Source organism: Sturnus vulgaris, chromosome 9 (assembly GCF_052056855.1).
Source record: "Sturnus vulgaris isolate bStuVul1 chromosome 9, bStuVul1.hap1, whole genome shotgun sequence".
NCBI lineage: Eukaryota > Metazoa > Chordata > Aves > Passeriformes > Sturnidae > Sturnus > Sturnus vulgaris.
In genome coordinates this window covers 146,056-167,685 of record NC_142251.1, presented here as the reverse complement: position 1 = coordinate 167,685, position 21,630 = coordinate 146,056, and the positions used below count along the sequence as shown (strand labels likewise).

The following is a 21,630-nucleotide window of genomic DNA, read 5'->3' as shown; positions in this document are numbered from 1 at the left end:
CCGGACGCTCTGCGGGGCCGCAGCCCGTCGGCTGCGGGGCGGATGTTCGGGCCGGGCCGGGGCCCATATTTGGGTCGGAGGTTGGGCAAGCACACGCTGGGTCTTCGGGAGAGACGCCAGAAAGGCGGCTCCAAGCCAGCACAGGTATTGGCCGGGCTGGGCTCGGGCTCCCAGGGGCCGGCGTTGTCCGTCTTCCCTGCCGCCACTCGGTGCTTCGGACGCCGGGCCCGGCGTCGGTCGCTCTGCGCCGAGCCACGCCACGCCCTGCTTGCCTTGCTGAGGCAGCGGTGTCAGGGACACCGAGACTGCATGTCAGGGAGATTCTGCTCACGGTTAGATCGGTTAAAATCACTGGACGAACGAGTAATTGACGGTAAGTCCCGGCTTTACCGGGGCTCGGCACAGCCGAGTTTACTGTTCCGCAAGATCGGGTCCAGGGATTTGAAACAATTATCATCTTTTTTAGACGGAGAACAATAAGGGGCTTCTCCTTTCACACAGTTCCTCAAACGCAGAATTCCCTTTTATCAAATCCATCATGTTTATAAATGTGGGGGCAATTCTCTCAGATCGCTTTACCGAGGCTCATCAACACGTCCTGCATCCGTGGTGAGGCAAGGCTGAACCACCGAGGTGAGAGAAAAGATGGAAACTAAACGACAAGTTTAATTAAAACCAGCTGGCTGGTTAAGCACGTGCCTAGAAGCAGATACCCGATTATCTACCTCACTTGCGAAGGACAAGCTACTTCTCTATTCTCCCCTAATGTCCCGAGAGCACCATCAGTGTTCGGTGTGAGGGTACTCTGCGGACAAGATTTGTGATCGCGCAGAAAGGGTGCCCGTAACTCACAGCCTCTCCGCGACTGCTTCTGCAGATAGTGAGGGGCACCTCACTCAGCCTCTGCACCCTCTGCTCGTGGTGCCAGCGGGACACTGGTGTTAATCAGCAGCACCTGGGGGAGCTCAGAGCCGGAGGAACGCTTCCGCAGCTCAGGCCTTTCTATTTTAGCTAATTGAGAAAGGTTTTATTACGGGATTTCGGAGGTGCAAGCAGCAGGTGAGGTAGTGAGACGGGTGTAGGAGCTGTGAGCTTGAGCTACAGGATTCGCTTGGGCTTTGGGATTCAGGAGTGTGGGAAAATCCTTCCCGTCACACGGGCTCTCGCGTTCTTCCGTGTTTGTTTTCTTCGCTCAAAGGGAGGTGTAACTGGAACGTGTGCTTAGACTGGAGTGGTGGGGGAAAGCTGTGGCAAAAGATGTGGCAAGTGAGGGGGTTCTCGGGGTGAGGGGGTTGCATTTTTGTTGTTGTTGTTGATGCTGGGGGGTTTCCGTGCCTCCTCCCCTCACTAAACCCGCACGGGCTCGCTAGTGGAGATAACGGCCCCGCCGCGCTGGAAGGCGGGTTCTGTGCAGGAGGTGAGGCCAGCGGGGCAGGTCCACCCACTTGAAAACAAAACTTTTTTCCTGCAGGCGCTGAGAGCAGAGACCGGCGCGGGGTCCCCGGAGCCGGCTCGCCGCCCGCCGAGGGCTGGTATGTGGTAGGGTAGGGCCATGTATTGGAAGAGTGACCCGATGTTCGTCTGCAGGCTGGAGGACAAGGACCTGCCCGCGCTCGGCGGCCCGGCGGAGAAGGTGCGCGGGCGGGGGGGTGGCGCGGCTCGGGCTCCTGGTGCAGCTCGGCGGCTCCGGTGGCCCCGGCCGTGGCACTCCCGGAGGGACCCACGGGTGTCGGTGGGCCAGACCGAGCCGGCGTGGGGCTCCTGGGCGTGGCCGGGCGCTGACCGCGGTGTCCCGGCGCTCCCGCAGGCCAGCCCCGCAGCAGCTGACGAGGACTCCTGCTCTTCCTCCGCTGCCCTGTCGCCCTCCTCATCGCCGCGGTCCATGGCCTCAGGCTCGGGTTGCGCCCCCGGCAAGTGCGTGTGCAGCAGCTGCGGCCTGGAGATTGTGGACAAGTACCTGCTCAAGGTAAGGGCGCCCAACTCGGAGCCCCCTTTGTCTGGCGACTTCCCCCACGGCTGAGGCCAGGGAGTGGCCCTCTTACGGAGAGCCTGCCCGGGCCGCCGGCAGTGCCCGGAGAGCCTCGGGGGACCGGGCCCGGTGGGATCCGAGGGTACAGCCGTCCGGGACACCTCCCCCGCACGACGTGGAGCTGCCGCGGACACGGGAGTGCGGAGTCCCAGCGAGTTGGTTCGCGGTTTTCGGGTCGCAGACGGAACCCTGGCTGCTGTGGGTGGTTCGGGTGACGCTGCTTGCGCTGGGCTGCGCGTTCCTGACGCGCCGGGAGAAGCGGGGAAGAGACTGGGAACGGGAACGGGCGGTCCCGGCCGTGGTCAGACGGCGGCGGCGCGACCTGCGTTACACTCAAGTAGGTCTGGGGGGAACGACGTGAGTCGCAAAGCCAAAATTGCCTCTCGAGAAATGTGGAAATAAGTTAGTCCTGCAAAAGGTGGTCAACTAGCATATTTGGAAGAAACGAGCTGCTTACGTGCAGAGCAGTTCTCTTGTCTTAGCAATCAAGACCGAGTAAGATAACTTAAAAACAAACAAACAAAACCAAGTGGCCTTAAACATGAAGTGTTACTGTGGGGGAAGGGAGGGATGAGGGGAGTTTATTTGCCTTTTGTATTATAGCCATTAAAATTATTCTGGGTCAGATTTTTTCCGTCTTTCCTTTGAAAAGTGAGAGTAACGATCGTGACAGAAGTCGGTTGATTCAGCCTTAAACAAAGTTGTTGTGTACTTGCAAAGTGATAGTAGGTGACAGCCCTAGAAGCATAACTGGTGCTACTAAATCGTCTACTTAGGTCTTGGTTGAGGTGAGGAGGTCCGAGGAAAATGTCTACGGGGGCTAGTGCTCAGTTAATGCCACGCATTCCTAGTTCGGGTGGCCCTGTCTCCTTTGCAATAGTCTGGGCTGACACAGAATGGGCGAGAGGACCAGCAATAGAACTGACTTGAACTCAATTTCAGTTCTGCTAACTCCCGTGACGTTTTGGCAGCTCATTTATAGTTTACTGATCACTGCTGTCGCCTATTTGAACAACCAGGATAACGGGACTTGGAGCAAAAGACCTGTAAATTATTTAGCTTTGAGTTTAAATTAGCTGTTACTGCTTCTTGTGTAGGCAGAGAGGACGCTGGTATGCTACTACCTACCAGCAGCACGCCTTTCAACTTCAGCCCTGTCGATGGACAAGGGCACCGAAGGGGATAGCCACGGGAGCTGCTGGTGTCCTGCATTCATCTCTGCAGAAGGGGCAGTGGGCTCTCGGTGGCCCAGGTGCCAGCTCGCGTGGTGCAGGGCAGCGTGCCCGGGCTTGGGGAGGCCCAGGGAGCCCGGGCAGGGCAGGGCTGGCTGCGGGCAGGCTCAGTCTGGCTCAGCGCTGCCCCTCTGCTCTGCGGCCTCTCTAAGGGATGGTTGGGAGGGTTTGGTGACAGCTATTATCTGCTATCTGCAGTTTCGTATATTGCGGTGTGAACTTGTCGGCGTATGGGAAGGTGGCTGCCAACAAGGATAAGGGTTAGGAAAGCATTGGGCAAACTGCAATATTACAGCCTGAAGAATGACTGGAGTGGGGGATCCCAGCAGGAGTGTTGGAGTCCATGCCTTGCCTTCTCTGTGCTTTGTCTGGCCGTGCTCTGATGAAAGGCATGTCCTGGATTATCTCAAATCTGCTTTCCCATAGGTAACATATGGGCTGTTTGGTATGAGATGAGAAATTGGCTCAGTGGGGAAAAAAATTTAGACTTCATCGTTGTTTGGTTTTCAGAATTCCTCCTATACAGCATGGGATTATCCAGAGGGTTATTACTTAATTTTTGTGGTCACTGGGAGTCTTGGGTTGTCAAATGATTTATTTTGGTGATTCACAATGTCTGCACAATTAAGAGTTCCTTTTATAGGAAAGCAGAAATCAAAATAATTGCTCGAACTTTATTTATTTTATATGCCCCAAAATTATATGTAGGTTTTCAAAAATGCTGATTTCTACTGCATTCCATGACTACATTTAGTTTTGCTGTGGACATATTAAAGAAATGTCGATTTTGATATTAAAACACCTGCTGCTTTTTTTGAAACTCAGAATGCTATTTGCCAATTTTGCTTTACTAGAAACGTGGCAAATGGAGGAGTGGTTCATGGTGTGTTTCTGTCTGATAGACTTATTTTTTTTCCTTTCAATAAGCATGTTTAAAAAATTTAAAGAACTTTGCAACGTTTGGTTTTTTGTTGTGTTTCTTGGTTTTGTGTTGTTGGGTTTTTTTTTTTTGTTTTTTTTTGTTTTTTTTTTGTTAGGCAGGAATTTATACAAACTAGGAAATAGAAGTGTGTAATTTAGTTGCCTTCCCAAGGTTACATAAGACCAAAATTTGCTCTCTTACTCTAATGCTATGATAACAGAACTGGGCACAAAATACCTGCATGGAACTTGTACCTCTTGCTTCCTCTTCTACTGTTTTTAATTACAAACCCATGAAAGCTTATTCTGAAGACCTGAATCAAATTAGTTAACCTTCAATATGCAAGCAGTTCTGTAAAGAAAAAGTTTTGCATTCAAGATAATTTTTCTGTGAATCATGGTGTGCGTGTATAACTTCTGACTATTTCTGGAAAAAAAACCAGTGTTTGTAAATATACAGTGTAATATTGGTAGTACAAGTATTGAAGGTTTGGTGATTTTTTTGTTGGGTTTTTGCAGGTAAATGACCTCTGCTGGCACGTGCGCTGCCTCTCATGTAGCGTTTGCAGAACTTCCCTGGGAAGGCACACCAGCTGCTACATCAAAGATAAAGATATCTTCTGCAAACTTGATTATTTCAGGTATATCGTCTAGGAATGTAATTTATCAGACAACTCGTTAACTTGCTTGTAACTTTTCACTGCAGCACAACTGAAATTCACTCGAGGCTCTTTCATTTGCTAGGTTTATATTCAGCGGTTTAAACTCTGACTTTTCTTGAGGAGGGATTGGGGAACCCTAAGTCTGTGTAAATGTGACTGCCTGCTAAGTCTCCTGTCTGCCTTTCCCCTGTTGTGCACAGCTGCTGCATTTATATTGTATTTATCACTTACTTGTGTATGCACCAAGGGGGAAAAAGTCCGAGTCCCTGCCACAGTATGGTTGTAAAGCCATTGTATGTGCAAAGAATTGTCCTTGGGTAATGCTGGCTGAGAATGCAATGTAAATTTGAGATGATCTGTTTGGAGTAATGCTTCACTGGTGTGGGGCTTAAACCATCACAAGGAGCTGCAAAATCAGTCCAGAATAAATCCCATGATATTTAAAAGAAGCTTTCAGCAGTTATACCTTTCTATGATCAGTTTGATTTAGAATTTTATTCTTTCAAAATTACAGGCTAATCTTGCAAGGAAGGATATTTTTTGTGTTGGCAATGTAGTACTCAGGATGCAAAGTCTTTGATCCAGAAAGCAGCAAAAATTGTTGCTGTTAATTTTGATGCCATTGCTAGCACTGGTCTAGTTTGATTGCTACACCAAACTCTTTCTGGGATTCTCAGCCGTGTGGTGAATAGATTGCATTCAGCTAGCCAAGTCTGACACAGTGGGAGGGGGCAAGCTGAGTGCTGTAAACTTCTGAAAAAACTGAATTTGTGGAAGTTGAAAAAAATTTGGGTCTGCAAAGATCTTCAGGACAAATTCTTATCTAAATAATCAACATATTTTGGTGATATGTTTCCTTTTCAAAGAAATTTTCTAGTGTAATAATGTAAATGTAGATTTTTTTTTAATTTTTTAGTTTATTTAAAAATGTGATGTGAATTGATGAAATAACTATGAAGATACAGGTTTCCCCCCTTCTGCTGAAGATACTGAAAGATGAGCAAAGGGGTAATGTAGCTAAATATATTAGTTCAGACTACCACCAGAGTAATGTGAAATACATAAAGACATTCAAAAATTTGGAACAGTCTGCTGTTTCCATCTTTCCGCTTTTAAGAGTAATTATCTTTATAAAAGGAATGAAAAGGTGTGAATTCATGTAGCAGTCAAAATGCTTCAGCTTTGCTTTTTGCCTTCTGAAAATACTAAGCTATTCTATTTCAGTGGTGTCTTACCTTAAGCTACCAGAAACTCGCCGGTTTTTTGGGGATTTTTTTTGTTGTTGTTTGGGGTTTTATTTGGTTTTTTTGGGTTTTTTTGTGGCGGTGGTCCCGCCATGGCCCCCTCGCCCTGTCTTGCAGGCGGTACGGCACGCGCTGCTCGCGCTGCGGGCGGCACATCCACTCCACGGACTGGGTGCGCCGGGCCAAGGGCAATGTCTATCACCTGGCGTGCTTCGCCTGCTTCTCCTGCAAGAGACAGCTCTCCACGGGAGAGGAGTTCGCCCTGGTGGAGGAGAAAGTCCTTTGCAGAGTACACTACGACTGCATGTTGGACAACCTGAAAAGAGAAGTTGAAAACGGTAACGTACTGCTTGTGTTAAGAACTGTGGTGGTGGTTTAGGTTTAATTAAATTGTTGGGGTTTACTTAATTTTCCATGCGGAGAGATAATTGACTGCTTTTACTAAGACTGGAAGCACAGGTTCCTGAAGCAAAATAATGGAAAATAATTTCACGTTTGAGGGATTTTGTTTGTTCCGTTTTGGTTTTGTTGCTTTTGGAGGTGGGTTGTTGGTGGTTTTGTTTGGATTTTTTTTTTTTTTTTTTTTTTTTTTTTTGTCTGTAGAACTTGTTTGGTATCCTAAAGAAAAGAAAGCAACAGCATGTTAGATTTATTTCTTTCACTTGTGAGGGAGTTGTTTAAGGCATAAAGTGTTATGGTAGATCAATTTAACTTCAACTCCTGTTGGTTATTGTTGGAGAACAGTCTGGCTTACATCATTGTGAATATTTAGAAGGCAGTGTTGTTTTCTTTTCAATGTTTCAGGTAATGGGATTAGTGTGGAAGGAGCGTTACTAACAGAACAAGATGTTAACCATCCGAAACCAGCAAAAAGAGCTCGGACCAGCTTCACAGCAGATCAACTCCAGGTAGAGGCAGTGCTAAAAACTTGGGTAGCTCAGGTTTATGCAGGACATGGGTGCTGAACCAACAGAAAGTTTTATGCATACGGGGGAAAAGAAAAGCTTGAATGCTTTAAACTATTTCGTAAATTATCAAGACTCAGCATGTTTCTGGAAGTTTAACATGAAGTAGTATTCTTTGAGCTCGTTATTTCCCTGGGGGCAGATCATAATTCTGAAGAGTGGAAACAAAAAGGTGGTTCTATTTTGATTGCTTGATGAAATCAATTTAATCAGCCATTTACATCACTAAGCATAATAAAGATAAAATATTTTTTAGATTATGTAATGTGAATTATGAATTATGTAAAGTTGTTAGTTTATTACTAAAGATGGGCACTGTATGTGACTTCAAGACATTAATAGGGTGGAAGTTGGAATTATTGTAATGCCTGCATCTCCTCTGCTTTCCAGGCTTCTTGGGTTTTTGTTGTGTTGGCAAGAGTTAACTCCTATTGAGAAAATCCAGAGCTATTTCCAACTCTAGATAACCACTTAACTTAAATTAGCTTTCTAGGGAAACACATAAAGATAGGGCCAGCTTCCAGTGAAAGAGGGAGTGAGGAGACAAGATCTAGAGGTTTTAACCTGTAGAGAGAAGGAAGATGTGACTTTCTACCTAATCCTGGCTGTATCTCCTTGCCTTTGGTTTAACAGGTCTTTGAATTTCTGTTCACAGTGTGAGTTCTGTTTTGTTGGCCTGTCTCTTATTCATAGTGAAAGCAGTTGAGAAACTCATCTTGAGGTGTAACACGTGAGGGTTAAAGTAGTGCTCTATAGACAGGCATGGGACTGTTCAAAGCTTGGGTTCCTATTATAGTCATGACTGGAGGCAGAAGGTGGTGTTAACACAAACAAGCACATAAGCAATAATCCAACCAGGTGCACAGGGCAAGGGCTCTGGGCACTGACCCTGAACTTCAGCAAAAGGGAACTTTTTTCCCCAGCAGAAGCTGAAAGGGAGATAGGACCTGCCATTAGGATGGGAACTGTATTCAGGGCTTCTTCCCAGCTGCTGCTATTGAAACTTCCAGGTTCCCTTCTTTTCCTGTTTAAAGTAGATTGTAACATGCTTTTGCAGGTATTTGAGGTCTTATGGCATCTTGTTATTTAATGATACTTCTATCTGCTTGTTGCACCTCCCTACCTATCCTCGAGGCTGCTGTAAGACTTTACTTCCAACAAGAGAAACATTGTAGGGATAAAGTGCACTGTCAGAGAGGCAGGGTGTAATTACCCACCTCACAAAGGACTTGTGCAAAAGAACATCTGTGCTTTTTGAATGCTTTTGTTCTGTAGCACCTTGGTTCTGTAGGACTCCAAGGGGGCTCCAGGAGAGCTGGAGAGGCAGTTTGGACGAAGGCTTGGAGTGACAGGACAAGGGTGAATGGCTTCCCACTGCAAAAGGGCAGGGATGGATGGGATATTGGGAAGAGATTCTTCCTTTTGAGGCTGATGAGGCCCTGGCACAGGGTGCCCAGAGCAGCTGTGGTTGCCCCTGGATCCCTGGCAGTGCCCAAGGCCAGGTTTGACGGGGCTTGGAGCAGCCTGGGACCGGGGAAGGTGTCCCTGCCATGGTGTAGGGCTGGAACAAGGTGAGCGGTCTATGGTCTGTGATTCTATAAAGAGTTGCAAAAGGAAATGGTTTCTGAATGTGGTAAGTAGTAGACCGAATCTTCCAAGATGAACCCAGGCAAAGTTTGATGGGTCAAAAGTCCAAAAAGGAGAAAACAATCCTTTGCAATTGCTGAAGATACCCTGCAGAAATCCATGAAACCCTACTTTCATAAACAGGGCGAATCCTTAAGCCTGTGAAAGTCTTCAGTATGTAGGCCAAATTCACAATTACTTCCTCAAAAAAGGTCTAATTTATACCCTTAAGACAAGTGTTGACTTCACTTTTCTGTTCAAAGATGAGTAACCAAACAATCAAAAAAGATCAGATCGGCCAAGGTGGAGCTTCTGTTTCTTGGTTGGTGAAAGGCGAAGGAAGCACAGAGTGTCCCTGCATTCTCCATGGAGATGAAAAGAAGATTAATTGCTCCATATAATGTATGATGCAGACAAGTTCACAGTGCTGGATCATGACTCCTGCCTTTTTTATGCTGTGGTCTGCTACTATAGGTGTTTATTGAGCATATTTGAATTGCTTTGCAGTGAATTTTCTTCTAGAATTCTTTTAACGCAATCTTACAGAGTACCTCTTCCAGTTTTTACTACTGCCAATCTGAATCCAGTCTTCAATTTCTGGTAAATGTCACGGCTCAGTCAAGTATAGTGAGGACTTGTATTTTGGCTTTGGAGTTTTTTTGTTTGTTTGTTTTTTAATGTATTTGGTACACTCTAGAGACTAGTGACAACAAAAAATCCTGAAGACAGGCAAGGAGTAGTACCATAGGCTGAGAAGACTCTAATCTGGCTTTTGACACAAATGCTCCTGCAATCTCATATCTTGTCTTTTCAGGTTATGCAAGCACAGTTTGCTCAGGACAACAATCCAGATGCACAAACACTTCAGAAACTGGCAGAAAGAACAGGCTTAAGCAGGCGTGTTATACAGGTAACAGTGTGAAGTTACTTGACTCAGCCTGGTACTCATCCATTGGAAATGCTCAGTCACAATTTTCTCTGGGCTTATTCTAACATGGAGAAAAAATGGATTAAAATCTATTTTCATACAATAACCTTGGTCAGGAATACACCTAGAACAAGCATCACAATTTGGAAAACTTGCTGCATTCCTCTTGCACTTTGTGTGGAGGATTAAGTGTTCTAGGAAGAAACTTCTCAGCCTAAATAGTACAGAAACTGGCAGTAAGTTATTCCAAATATGTATTTCTGACTGTAGTAGTATGTTCTTAAGACCTGCACTCTTTTTGAAAGTGTCCTGTGGTATGACATTAGGAGCAAGTGAATGTCTAGGATATTGTTCTAGAGAGCAGAGTTAAAATGTATACACATGCCAACCAAAACTGAAACACAAACTTGGATTCTTTGTTTGAAGGTGTCTCTCAGCAAAGACATGGATGCATTTTTATATGTAAATTTGATTTAAAAAATATAATACCAGTTAAATATTTATATGTTAATATAAAAAAAATTTGAGTTGCCTTGGCTCATTCTAGCCTGGAAGATTGACAGAGTATTTCTATAGAAATGAGGTATTTAGCTGCTGCAGTCAGTCCTTTAAAAAAAAAGGAATCTTGTGTGCTTTTCCATGTGAAAAGGCAATCTGATATCGTATGAAAAATATGCTTTGCTGTCAGTAGTTCCAGGCAGGGAGAAGATTGTGTCTGGGACGTGCTGAGCAGAGCTGCAGGTGATGTTGCTTGGCCTGGGGGGGCACTGGCCCCGGGAGATGCCCAGCCCCTCACTGTGCCTGTCCCTGTCCTTGCTGGGCTGCTAGGTACTGAAGAGGCATTCTGACCTGACCACACTTGTAGGTTTAGAATGGATATTTCTCCATTTGGACTGTCAGCATTGTGTCAAAGGCCCAATTAACTAAGCAAACTCAGCTTAAGATAAACACCAAGGTTGTTGTTGTTGTGCCAGCATTGAATGCAATCCATCAATGTGATTGATGATATGTGATGTTATTGATTGATGTGATTGATTTCCCTCCTTTTCAGGTGTGGTTTCAGAATTGCAGAGCACGCCATAAGAAACACGTCAGTCCTAATCATTCATCCACTGCTCCTGTCACAGCAGTTCAGCCCTCCAGGCTGTCTCCACCCATGTTAGAAGAAATGGCATACTCTGCATATGTACCCCAGGATGGGACGATGCTCACTGCTCTGCATAGCTACATGGATGGTGGGTATAACAGCTTTGCTCTTTTTCTCCTCATGAAAACATTATCAGCTGTAGCAAAAACAGTTTACCAAGTTCTGATTAAAGAAACCTAATTCCTATATTCCTATTTACACCTCATTAAGAAAGCAGTAGCTCTTCACTGCAATAGCATGGCTGAAGATCTGAGTATGAAGACAACTATTCGTGCTTATTCTAGACCATTAAAACAAGAATAAAAATACTTATTTAAGCATCTACTTCACATATTTTAATAATGCATACTTTTAACGAAAACTGTTTGCCACCTGCTCCCTGGCTTTTATCCCATGGACTGTGAATATGCTCAATCCAGCAAATTCTCTGAGAGCTTCAGCTTCCCTTGCAATAACACACAAAGGAGGGGGGGAGAGCCTGGTGGTCAAAAGTGCTTCAGTCTTTGTCTTATGACCCAGCAGGTCAACAGCTTTGGGTCCTACTTGTGGTTAGGAGGGACTGTGATGGTTTTGGGAGAACCAGGCTGAGCCACGTGTGTGGCCTGAGCTCGTTTTCCTCCAGAGCAGTGGTGTTAAGGTGGGCTGTGGGTGGAGGAGTGCAGATGCTGGCCTAGGAAAAACAACATGCTGCAGGGTTAGGACAGTGAACAGTCATTACCCAGTGGAATTTACTGACTTCTCTTTTGCTACTTTCGATGAAGCTGACTGGTAAATGTTTCTGTTTTTGTAGCTCATTCACCTACAGCTCTTGGACTTCAGCCTTTGCTACCCCATTCAATGACACAACTGCCACTAAGTCACACCTAATTCCTTTTCATCAGGGATCGAAACTATTAAAGATGTAACCTTAAGTCATAGTGTATTGAAAATATAATTGGAAAGATACTAATGTTAACTTTTTATTTAACACCCAAAGCATTTTCAAGATAATTCTTGCCCAGGTATGTACGTCTATTTAGCCTGCAAGACACTTTTATGGATTCTGCATAAGTAACTATTACATTGTTTACAAGCCTTATTAAACACCTTTTTGTATTGTCTGGAAGTAGTCCACTCTAGTTATGTGTGTGTTAATTTATTTGTCATCAAAAGAGCACTTTGCCTAAAAGAAAGGACTGACAATTGTGCAAAATGTTTACAATTCTTTGTGAAATTGTAGTTTATCATTAGTTTGTATCTGTAAGTTATTGCTAAAAGTATTTACCTGTATTTGAGTTGTCTACAGCCTATATGTTAAAGCTTATTCTGTGAGTTTACAAAAGTAAATTTTGGTTGCTAATATTTTCAAAAAGAACTGAATAAAGTTTCTGCTGTAGCATGCCAAGCAAAAATGTTGCTGTGTCTATGGCTGAACTGTAATCATTTGTCAAGTGCTTAACTTGAATCTTTAATTTTAAGAGAAGGTCCCTGGTATACTGAGGAACATTACACTGAAGTCCTTCAGGAGGACTCATCTATTTCCATTGATAGTAAAAATCATTTCATGGACTTAGATGGGTCTTGACACACTCCAAATATTGATATACAAGTGGGTACATGCAAAGCAGTGCTGCTCATGAGGGTGCACACCTTGTGGGGGGGGAACTGGGCATGTGTAGGACAGATTTTAAACTTTGATTTGTCAAATGGAGAACCTGAAGTTGCAGCTGCTTTAACATTTTGAATTTTTCTTACTTCAGCTTTTGTTTTCTTCTGTGTTTTTATCTTTTGATTTTGTTAAGCAGGGCCATAAATAAGAGGCAATACTTACACAGTGTGCTTTTCCAAAGTAAAATCTAGTTTGGCACTTTAACTGACCAATATCAAACTGCATATGAACAATGGCTGGGATTCACTCAAATGCACTGTAGTCTGCTGTGTTTGGAGCTGCTAATATGCTAGGACTTACTAGTAGAGCATGTTTTGATACACTAATTTGAAGCACAAAGGTTACTATAAATTCAGTTGATTTTTGTCTTCAGAGACTAGTTTCCTTCAATGATTTAAGACAGATTCCCCCTAGCTTACTTAAAGTTTATTTGCATCAGAAGGAAACCATACTTTGCAAGGGTGTTTGTGTCCATGTCCCTTTTTTTCTCTCCCAACTATGCATTAGTGTCTGCTCTGTGAAATTCCTTAACAGTGCTGGTCAAACCATTTCAATTTGGGAAAGGTAGTGTAGTCTGTTGATGACTTTTGTGAGCAGAACTTTGATGGCAAGCTCTGAATTAATAGTTTTATGAGTTAAATGCTGGCACTGTTTTAAGTGCTGCTCATAGATGTCTAAGCTAATCTGAGTAGCCAAAGCAATCTCACTGGCACAGTGGTTTATCAAGGCTTTTATTATCCTTTTTATGCCTTTTTTTTCAAAATGGGGGCTGTAGTGGAACTTGACTGACCTTACATTTTATTTGAGCATACATAGCTTCTAAGTTAAATGCCCTGGGTAGAATATTGAATTCCAGATGACATTTTCAGTACCTAAGTTAGCTCCATATATCTGCATGCTACCAAAGTGCATGTGTAGCAGTAGACAAACTAGTTTTTGCTCATTTGTTTGATATGCTGAAGTTTTACCAGTTTAATGACAAACAATGTTAATTTAGATGTTAACATAAAATGGTAATTCAAAATGCAACTTGGCTTGTACTGAGCCCCTTTAAGTAAAAGAAATTATTCACTCTTATTTGAAGAACTGAGTAGCTTCAGGCTGCCTGAAACAAAAGCAAGTTTAAGCTTATTTATGAAATGCCTCTTTCTATTCAGTTTCAAGGTCAGAACAGGATTAAAGTACATGGGGAGCAATTTTCCTTTTTCCTTATAAACATAGGAAGCAGGAGCATTCATCTTTTGCTACTGTTGAGTGCATGAGCAGATATTTGTGGGTGGGGCTGGGAAAATGCAGACTGCATTGAAAAGAGGAGACTGCAGCAGAGTGTCTGGGCTCTGAGTCTTCTTTTGCCAGACCTGTCAGCAGCTGCTGCTGGGCTGAGAGAGATTTTTTTAAAACTTTGCCATACTGCAACAGAAACCAATCCTCTTCCTGAATGATAAAACAGCTTCTATCACAAACTGCACCAATATTATTTTCTGAGTTAATCTCATGGGAGAAAGATGTCTCCTGCTCCAAGCCTCCCAAAAACAAAGGTTATTACTAAAACAGGGGAAACTTAGGACAAGTAACAGTATCCTGTATATAAAAAATTTATATGTTTTCTTATTTTGAAATTAGGCCATTGCATTTTTAAGATAGCTACTCCATTAAAAAAATCACACAGGGAAGTGTTTGAGTTTTTTTATTATGTTAGCAGGTCATCCAAGAAAGTTAATCATAGAAATATCATTTAAATACTATGTAAGCTGTAATATGCTGAATGCAGGAATCACTAGCAGCCACTTTTTTTTACTATTTTCAGAAACAATCAGCATAAATACTAGCATTTCTATAATGTGGATACAGGCACTTAGCCAAAATATGATTTTAAGATCAAAGAAGTGTATATCTATGTTATGCATAGTTAAATGCATAAAAGTGTTTGTTGCATTTCAACATGCACTTTGGTCTTCAGTGTCTCTGCAGGAATTTGAAGAGGTGACTGGGTAGCTGGGTGGGATGCTCAGACACGCTCCACTGACACATTCCAATATGCCAGTGCAGGTTCATCACAACATCAGTTCAGAAAGAGTTGCAACTGCAAGACTAGAGCCACTAATATAAAGCTCACAAAGAGTTTAACAGTTGTTTTAAGCTCTGGCGACCCAGAACCACTGCAGCTCACTGTTATACTATGACTTGTTAATCTGTTTTGGACCATTGTTAGCATTCTCAAAAAAGCAACCCATTTGTGAGTTTAAACATATCAATGTCATGACTATTCAAATTGTCAGCATTTCTGTAAGAAAGTGGAACTTTGTAAACCAAAACAGAAAGTAAAATAAAAACAACACAACCCTTTTGACATTATCATTTGGAGCAAAATAAGTGCAGACCCTTCTCCTGGGAGGACTTTGATTCTTTTCCAAACTTAGCCTCTTTCAGACTCTAAAATTAAAACAGATTGCCTGCAAGAGCCCAGCCAAACCAACAGAAATGAGAACCTGGTACTTAATTAAATGAAAGTTGATTCAGGACAGGAAATTGAATTGGTCAGGTGTGTTGAAAATGATGGCAACCAGAAACTACATTGTGAAGCTCTGTACAAAACAATCCTTTCCTTCTCCAAGCCATCTGCAGATGTGTGGATTTGCAAAGGAACATGCCAGGTTTTTGCAGAAAATGCACCAAAAGCAACAGTCATCTGCAAAGTCTAACCACGACGACGGTATGCATCAGGTGCTGGCTGAGACAAAACCAGAAATATTTTCATCCCATATTTACGACCAAGGTCTGTTTGACTGTAACAGGTCAGTTATGTTACCATTTCCTTCTTTAGCTGAAATTTCAGTCAGAGCACACCACTGCTGCACTGTTGCTGTGGCCCAGAGTAACTGCAGCACAATGACTGCAGCCCGTGGTGCCACTGCAGAGCCTCTTCTTCCTCTCCCCGAGCAGCTGGCACCAGTGTCAGGAGGGCACCTCCATGAGCAAGGTGCTCAGGGCATGGGTGCTTCCCAAAACAAACCGACTGAAAATGAGAGCCGTGCTCTGTCCCCTCAGGTGTGACACGGGCCACTGGTCCAGGGCTGCCGGGGACACTTGCACAGTGTGACACTCCTCTTGGCTCACCAAAAAAACCCCAAAACTGTGCAAAAGTAGGATCCTTGGAAAAGACTGGAGAGAAAAAGATCCAGGTAGACTTTGAATTGATCTGGTTGTGGATTAAAGTTTCTGTGGCCAACATTAGATTTAAGTGTAATGTGACTAGCAAGAAAACCATGCGAGATAAGAAACCCATCAGCCTGAAATTTTAAAAGAGGCAAGAAAGCAATTCTGTTAGTAAACCTGACATCTTCTGAAGGAGGACAACATAACTAGTAGCTGCAGTCAGTTCAATAAGATGCATGTGTTAACAGGAGATACTGATGTTAGTTTAGAAAAATATCCAGATTTTAATCAAAATAACAACGTACATATGAGACACATAGTAAAGATCCTTTATGCTCCAGAATCCCCTTAAAATAACTTCTATATTACAATTGTACCCTCCAGTGTCTGGGTACACTATGTTAGATTCTTCAAGGCTATACATGATCACTTGTACTCAAAAAATGTTCTTTAATCCACACAATGCTTTACTGTTGTTGTTACCTTCTGGCACGAAAAAAAAAAAAAGAGTTTTACAGCAATGCTTTACAGCACAAAAAGCATGCAGGTTTTATTTGCATCTGATTAAAAGTTAAAAAGAAGAAAACCCAAAACAAATAAAAGGGAAACAAAAGTAAATATGCTTTCATGGAGATTTACCATAGAATAGTAGTGTCTTTTATCTCTTCTAAGCAACTGTAATGCACCTTGTCCCATGAGGCATGGCCTCAGTCAGTCTAGGAGCTAACCTGGGCTCAGGAAACATCAATAGAAAACATCTGAAGATCACTTTTGCTTGCTCACTTTTCACTGTCTAGTTCAGACTGAACTGGCTCACATCTAAATCTCCTAGGCTGTGACACTCTCCTGTCCATAAGCATTTGCTTTCACAGAATCACAGAATATTCTGAGCTGGAAGGGATCTTCAAAGATCATTGAGTCCAGCTCTTCAGGGATCAAACCCACAAATTTGCCACAAGTTGCCTTTTCCAGCAGTGGCCTGCCACCCCTTGTGGCACAGACCTGGGCTGAACATGTACTGCTATTCACTGCCAGTGACTGGACAGCACAAACCAACCAATCTCTCCAGCACTGATAACATTTAACCCTTGCTAAAAAATAGCATCCTATGGTATAAGCCTCATACACACTCATTTTCCCTTAAATGATTTATGCTGCAGTTATGCACACACATTGTGTGCCTGCATCTATTTGCTGTTCAGCCACTAAATCCCAAACACACAGCCACACCAGCTTGCTTTGCTAATTCAAGGTCTCGTTGCAGGGAATGCTGGACGCCAGAAGCAACTTCGGACAAGGCTCCCCACATATGGAATGACTTACAAGCATACCTTAACCTTAGCCCAAATTCATCCTTTGTCCTGACTCCAAAGAACTGCTCCACTGCTACCGCTGCTGAAATCTATCCCCATCCCTGACAGGCTTTTGCATGGGGTTTGGTGCTGGCCATTTTCCTTTCCTGTCCTCCAGAAAAACGAATGCAACAGGCCCCTGGCCAGATGGGGAGTCATTTGCCATAGCTCATCTGCCTGTGATGCTCTGCTTACTCACGGCGTACAATAAAGGCTTCTTCACGTCTCACAAACACACAGGAAAGCATGACTGTGAGACTCCTAAGCTTAAAAAAAGATTTCTGCTGAGTTCTATGGTATGATTTCAGCCATACATTACACATTGCTCTGTGTAAGATCTCGATTCAGGTTCAGACAAAAAGTAGTATGGTTTATTCTAACACAGTTAAAAAAAATTAAATTGAAATGAAAAAATGTGACAAACAATCCTCCATCTTTTATAAATAAGCCTCAGAATTCCCCTCCAACCAGAGGCAGCGGCGTGGCCCCTCCCGACGCCTCCTCTGCTCCGCTCCTACGCGGCAGCGATCGCCCCGCACACCCCGCCGGCACCGAACTGCGCCGGTATCGAACTGCGCCGGTACCGAACTGCACCGATACCGAACTGCGCCGATACCGAACTGCGCCGGCACCGAACTGCGCCGATACCGAACTGCGCCGGTACCGAACTGCGCCGATACCGAACTGCGCCGGCACCGAACTGCGCCGGTACCGAACTGCGCCGGTACCGAACTGCGCCGGCACCGAACTGCGCCGGCACCGAACTGCACCGATACCGAACTGCGCCGGCACCGAACTGCGCCGGCACCGAACTGCGCCGGCACCGAACTGCGCCGGTACCGAACTGCGCCGATACCGAACTGCGCCGGCACCGAACTGCGCCGATACCGAACTGCGCCGGCACCGGTCCCTCCTCGGTCCCTCCCCGTTCCCTCCTCCGGTCCCTCCCCGGTCCCTCCTCCGGTCCCGCCCCGTTCCCTCCCCTGGTCCCTCCCCGTTCCCTCCCCCGGTCCCGCCCCGGTCCCTCCCTGGTCTCTCCCCCGGTCCCGCCCCGGTCCCTCCCCGTTCCCTCCCCGTTCCCTCCTCGGTCCCTCCCCGTTCCCTCCCCGTTCCCTCCCCGGTCCCTCCCCGGTCCGGTCCCGCACAGCCCCCCCGTACGTCCCGGCGCGGTGCAGACGCAGTCCGGCTTATATCGAAATCTTTATTAGAACAATCCCCAAAAACTGTAAAAGGGTGAAGTAACAACAAAATTAAGGTCTTCCGTTATCAAAGGTATTTAAACAATGGGATTGTATTTCTGCATAGCAGAAGCAACAGAGTTTAGAGCTCAAATCATCGTGCTCGTGTTAATTCGGTTTTGGCAAAACAATACAATCTTAAGAATCATATTAATGAAACAGTAACCTACCTTCCATTTCTTAAACCTCAAAGAGCCATTTTTATGGTTTTAAAACTCATTATTTGGGACACATGCATGTGGACATTTTGTAGCATAGAGTAACAGACAATTTTAATATTAGTAGCACTAGTGTTACTTGAACATGAAGAAACACTCGTTTTCTAACTGTTTACAGTGAAGTACAAATTACATACTACCCCAAAAATCATTGCCTGTATCAAAAGTTAAAAAAATTTAGAACAATTTATAAAACCGTTCCAGAATAGGAAATTATCAGTCTTGAAATGGAGAAAGAACTTAATGCTTATAAACAGGCATATAGATATATTACAGTAATATATATGTAATTTTTAGCTTTACTCCTTCTGTTGTAAGTAGCAAGAGCCCAGTTCTACCCACAGTTACACAGGTACAACACACATGATCATTGTAAACAGAAAGCAGAATAGGCCCTACTCCGAAGTCCACCATACCACAAATTAAAGCTATTATAAAAATCTGTATAAAAATGGAACAGTCTTGCATTGTTTTCACTTATTTGCAACACTATTGTCATGTTTTCTCTCAGACCACACCATCAACTTTCATAATCTGACAACAGCAACAGGGAAATGATGGGTGCTGCATCACACAGTGCAAACACATCTGACATCCTTCCTACGGTTCAGTTTTTGTTAGTCAATTTGAAATACAGTGTTTGTTTTCCTCTCTAGCCTTTTCTGTTTTGTAGTCTACATGGTATAAATGAATTTCAGAATGTAAGCCAGGTAAAGTAACAGCCAGTAAGGCACTTTGTCTGCAGCTGTCCAGGCTGAGCAACTGGTCAAAGGGAGGCATTCTGGGTTACACAAAAACCAGTCAGTTTATTCTTCATAATCACTTATCTGACAGCTCATTTGTGGAAGAACACTTCCTGACTATTCCAGAATCAGCCTGACATTGCATCCATCAAAATATTTTTCCCGTTCTACAGCAGAACATGCAATAGTAAAATATTTCATTAAATTCTAACATTTAAAAGAATACTCAGCATCCTTGGATCACCCAAGAATCATTTGCTGAATACTGTTTGGAAAAAAAAAACAAAAAAAACCTCAGCAGAAGAAATTATCCTATTTCTTGTTTCTGTGTTTTGTTTCCATGGGGTTTTTTATTATTATTTGTTTGTTTTGCTGGGTTTGTGGGTTTGTTTTTTGTTTGGTTTTTTTTGGTTTCTTTTTTACAAAATTCGAAGGCTTGACATTAAAACTTTGGTATAAAACATGTAAATGAAAGCCATTCAGTAATTTGCTCTAGGGAGATACAATGAATCCAAACCAAACTAAACAAACGTGATTACATGGATGTGATAGCAGGTGTATTCTACTGTCTTGGTTTCTACATTCTACTAGTCTGTGATCTTGAGAATGTTCTTTTTTCTACTCATGTAAAAGGGTCTTTCTTCAGATCCACCGGGTTTTCCACAGCTCCTCCCAGGGAGAAGGTGCCTGGCATGACCCAGCTCTGCTGGGGCCACCGTGGCCACTGAGCACCAAAGCACGGAGCTTCTCTGACCGTGTTCCACTCTCTGAAGTAAAAAACGGAATTCTGCATTTTATACTAAACCAAGCCACAAAGTAAAAGTCCAAATCCATGAATGTCAATATCAGTACCTTCTCTGTGGTGCACATCTGCAGACTCTGGCCCACAGGATTAATTAGTAACCATTATAATAAGATAGTTTTGAAACATCTTAGGTGAATCTTTCCCAAGTAAATATTTGCATTAATTTTGACTTAGTAATTATTAGCAAATTATTTTTATAAAGCCAATTTTAATTTTAAATAATTACTACTTATTTACTGAATTTATTGGTTACGAAATCTACATGGTATTGCTTTATATTTTCACAGTTCTCATAATTACATCATAAGAAAATGGCTTTTAAATTTTCTTCTCAGAAACGATGATCAGTTACATTCTACTTTCACAAAATAGTGAGAGGAGCAAATTTATACATATATATACTTTTTACTGTATATAAATAATAATACAATTTAAAACTTTCACTTTTAGAAATTTCTTTAGTAAATGCATAGGTTTGTTACAAAAGTGTTCTAATCAAATAACTGTATACTATTTCTATTATGTTTTATTCCTAGTAAACTCTGGTTACATTCATATGATAAAAAAGCAAGTTATATTCAGAAATATGCTTTTTCAGTTGAGCTCCCAGTAAGACACTCAAGTCCAGTAGAAATATAGATTATGTAATGCAGTTTCTTTAGCTGAAAGTTAATCAGTAGTATTAAAAAAAAAAAAAAAAAAAAAAAAAAGGCTTTAGAATATGGATTGTAATGAGACCAACAGCTTCTTTAATTACAGAATGGTTACACATATCCCCAAAAGTTACTGACTTAATTCTCAGAAAACATTAGAATTATGGGGGGGTTGTGTAATCCATGCCATGCACATAATGAGAAAGGAATGATGATGATGATGGTGGTGATGATGATGATGATGATGAAAAACTTCATCCCTCACAAGTCCTTTTTTTTCCCAAAGGTGGGATTCTCAGTCCTTTCCAAAAGTCAAGTTTACTCAAGGGTATCTCGGGAGGGGTTACCAAAATCTAAAGGTGCCTATAATCAGTAGCTACATTTGAAACTGTATGCCTTTATTTTACATTGTGAACCCCTCATTTTTGCTTCAGGGAAAAGGGCTCCATCACCCACTGGACCACAGAGGAAGCTTACAAGGACACTCCCACTTGCACCTCAGGTCACTGAATTTCAAGATATTGCCATGCCCACGACTGCAAGCTTGTGGATGGTGGTCACTGGTGTTTCAACATGACCCCAGACCTGTGGCATGAAGGACAGTGTTACTGCCTTTGCTGTGATCACAGCCATCACAAACCAGAGCTGTAAGTTAGAGAGCAAAATCCCATTGGGATGTGGATGGTCAGAAATCAGAAACTTGCCTTCAAATCATTAGGAAAAGAATTTGTATTTCTTTTTGTGACACCAGTGGACTTCTAGGGTTAGCAAAGTATTTCCAGGTGCCGACCTCCTGTCACAGAACTGGCAAATGTATGGCACATGCCACTCCTGGAAAGTGGACAGTAGTGAAATAACTTTTCAGTATCCTGGAATCCATGAAAACTAGGGACAGGTCTCAGTATGCCTGGCTCACCCAAGAGACTAATACATTCAAATCTTTTTAGCTCAGTCTTTGCAGTAACAGACTTGAGAAACTCTCCAGTGTTAAGGCTTTTTCCATCAGCAGAGTTGTTACTTAATGGCAGTGGCAGTTCCACTACTGGGAGGGTCATAAACCACA

At 43.3% G+C, this 21,630-nt stretch overlaps 1 protein-coding gene across 1 annotated transcript; it reads left to right on the top strand.

Moving 5' to 3' along the window:
* The first annotated feature begins 340 nt into the window (after positions 1-340).
* On the top strand, positions 341-12,145 carry LHX8 (LIM homeobox 8). Its single transcript, XM_088169552.1, has 9 exons — positions 341-373; positions 1,472-1,633; positions 1,808-1,966; positions 4,702-4,823; positions 6,206-6,426; positions 6,893-6,996; positions 9,494-9,589; positions 10,659-10,842; positions 11,545-12,145. Exons 2-9 carry the CDS (start codon positions 1,553-1,555, stop codon positions 11,619-11,621), a joined length of 1,044 nt encoding a protein of 347 aa, XP_088025678.1. The 5' UTR covers positions 341-373; positions 1,472-1,552; the 3' UTR covers positions 11,622-12,145.
* The last annotated feature ends 9,485 nt before the right edge of the window (positions 12,146-21,630 follow it).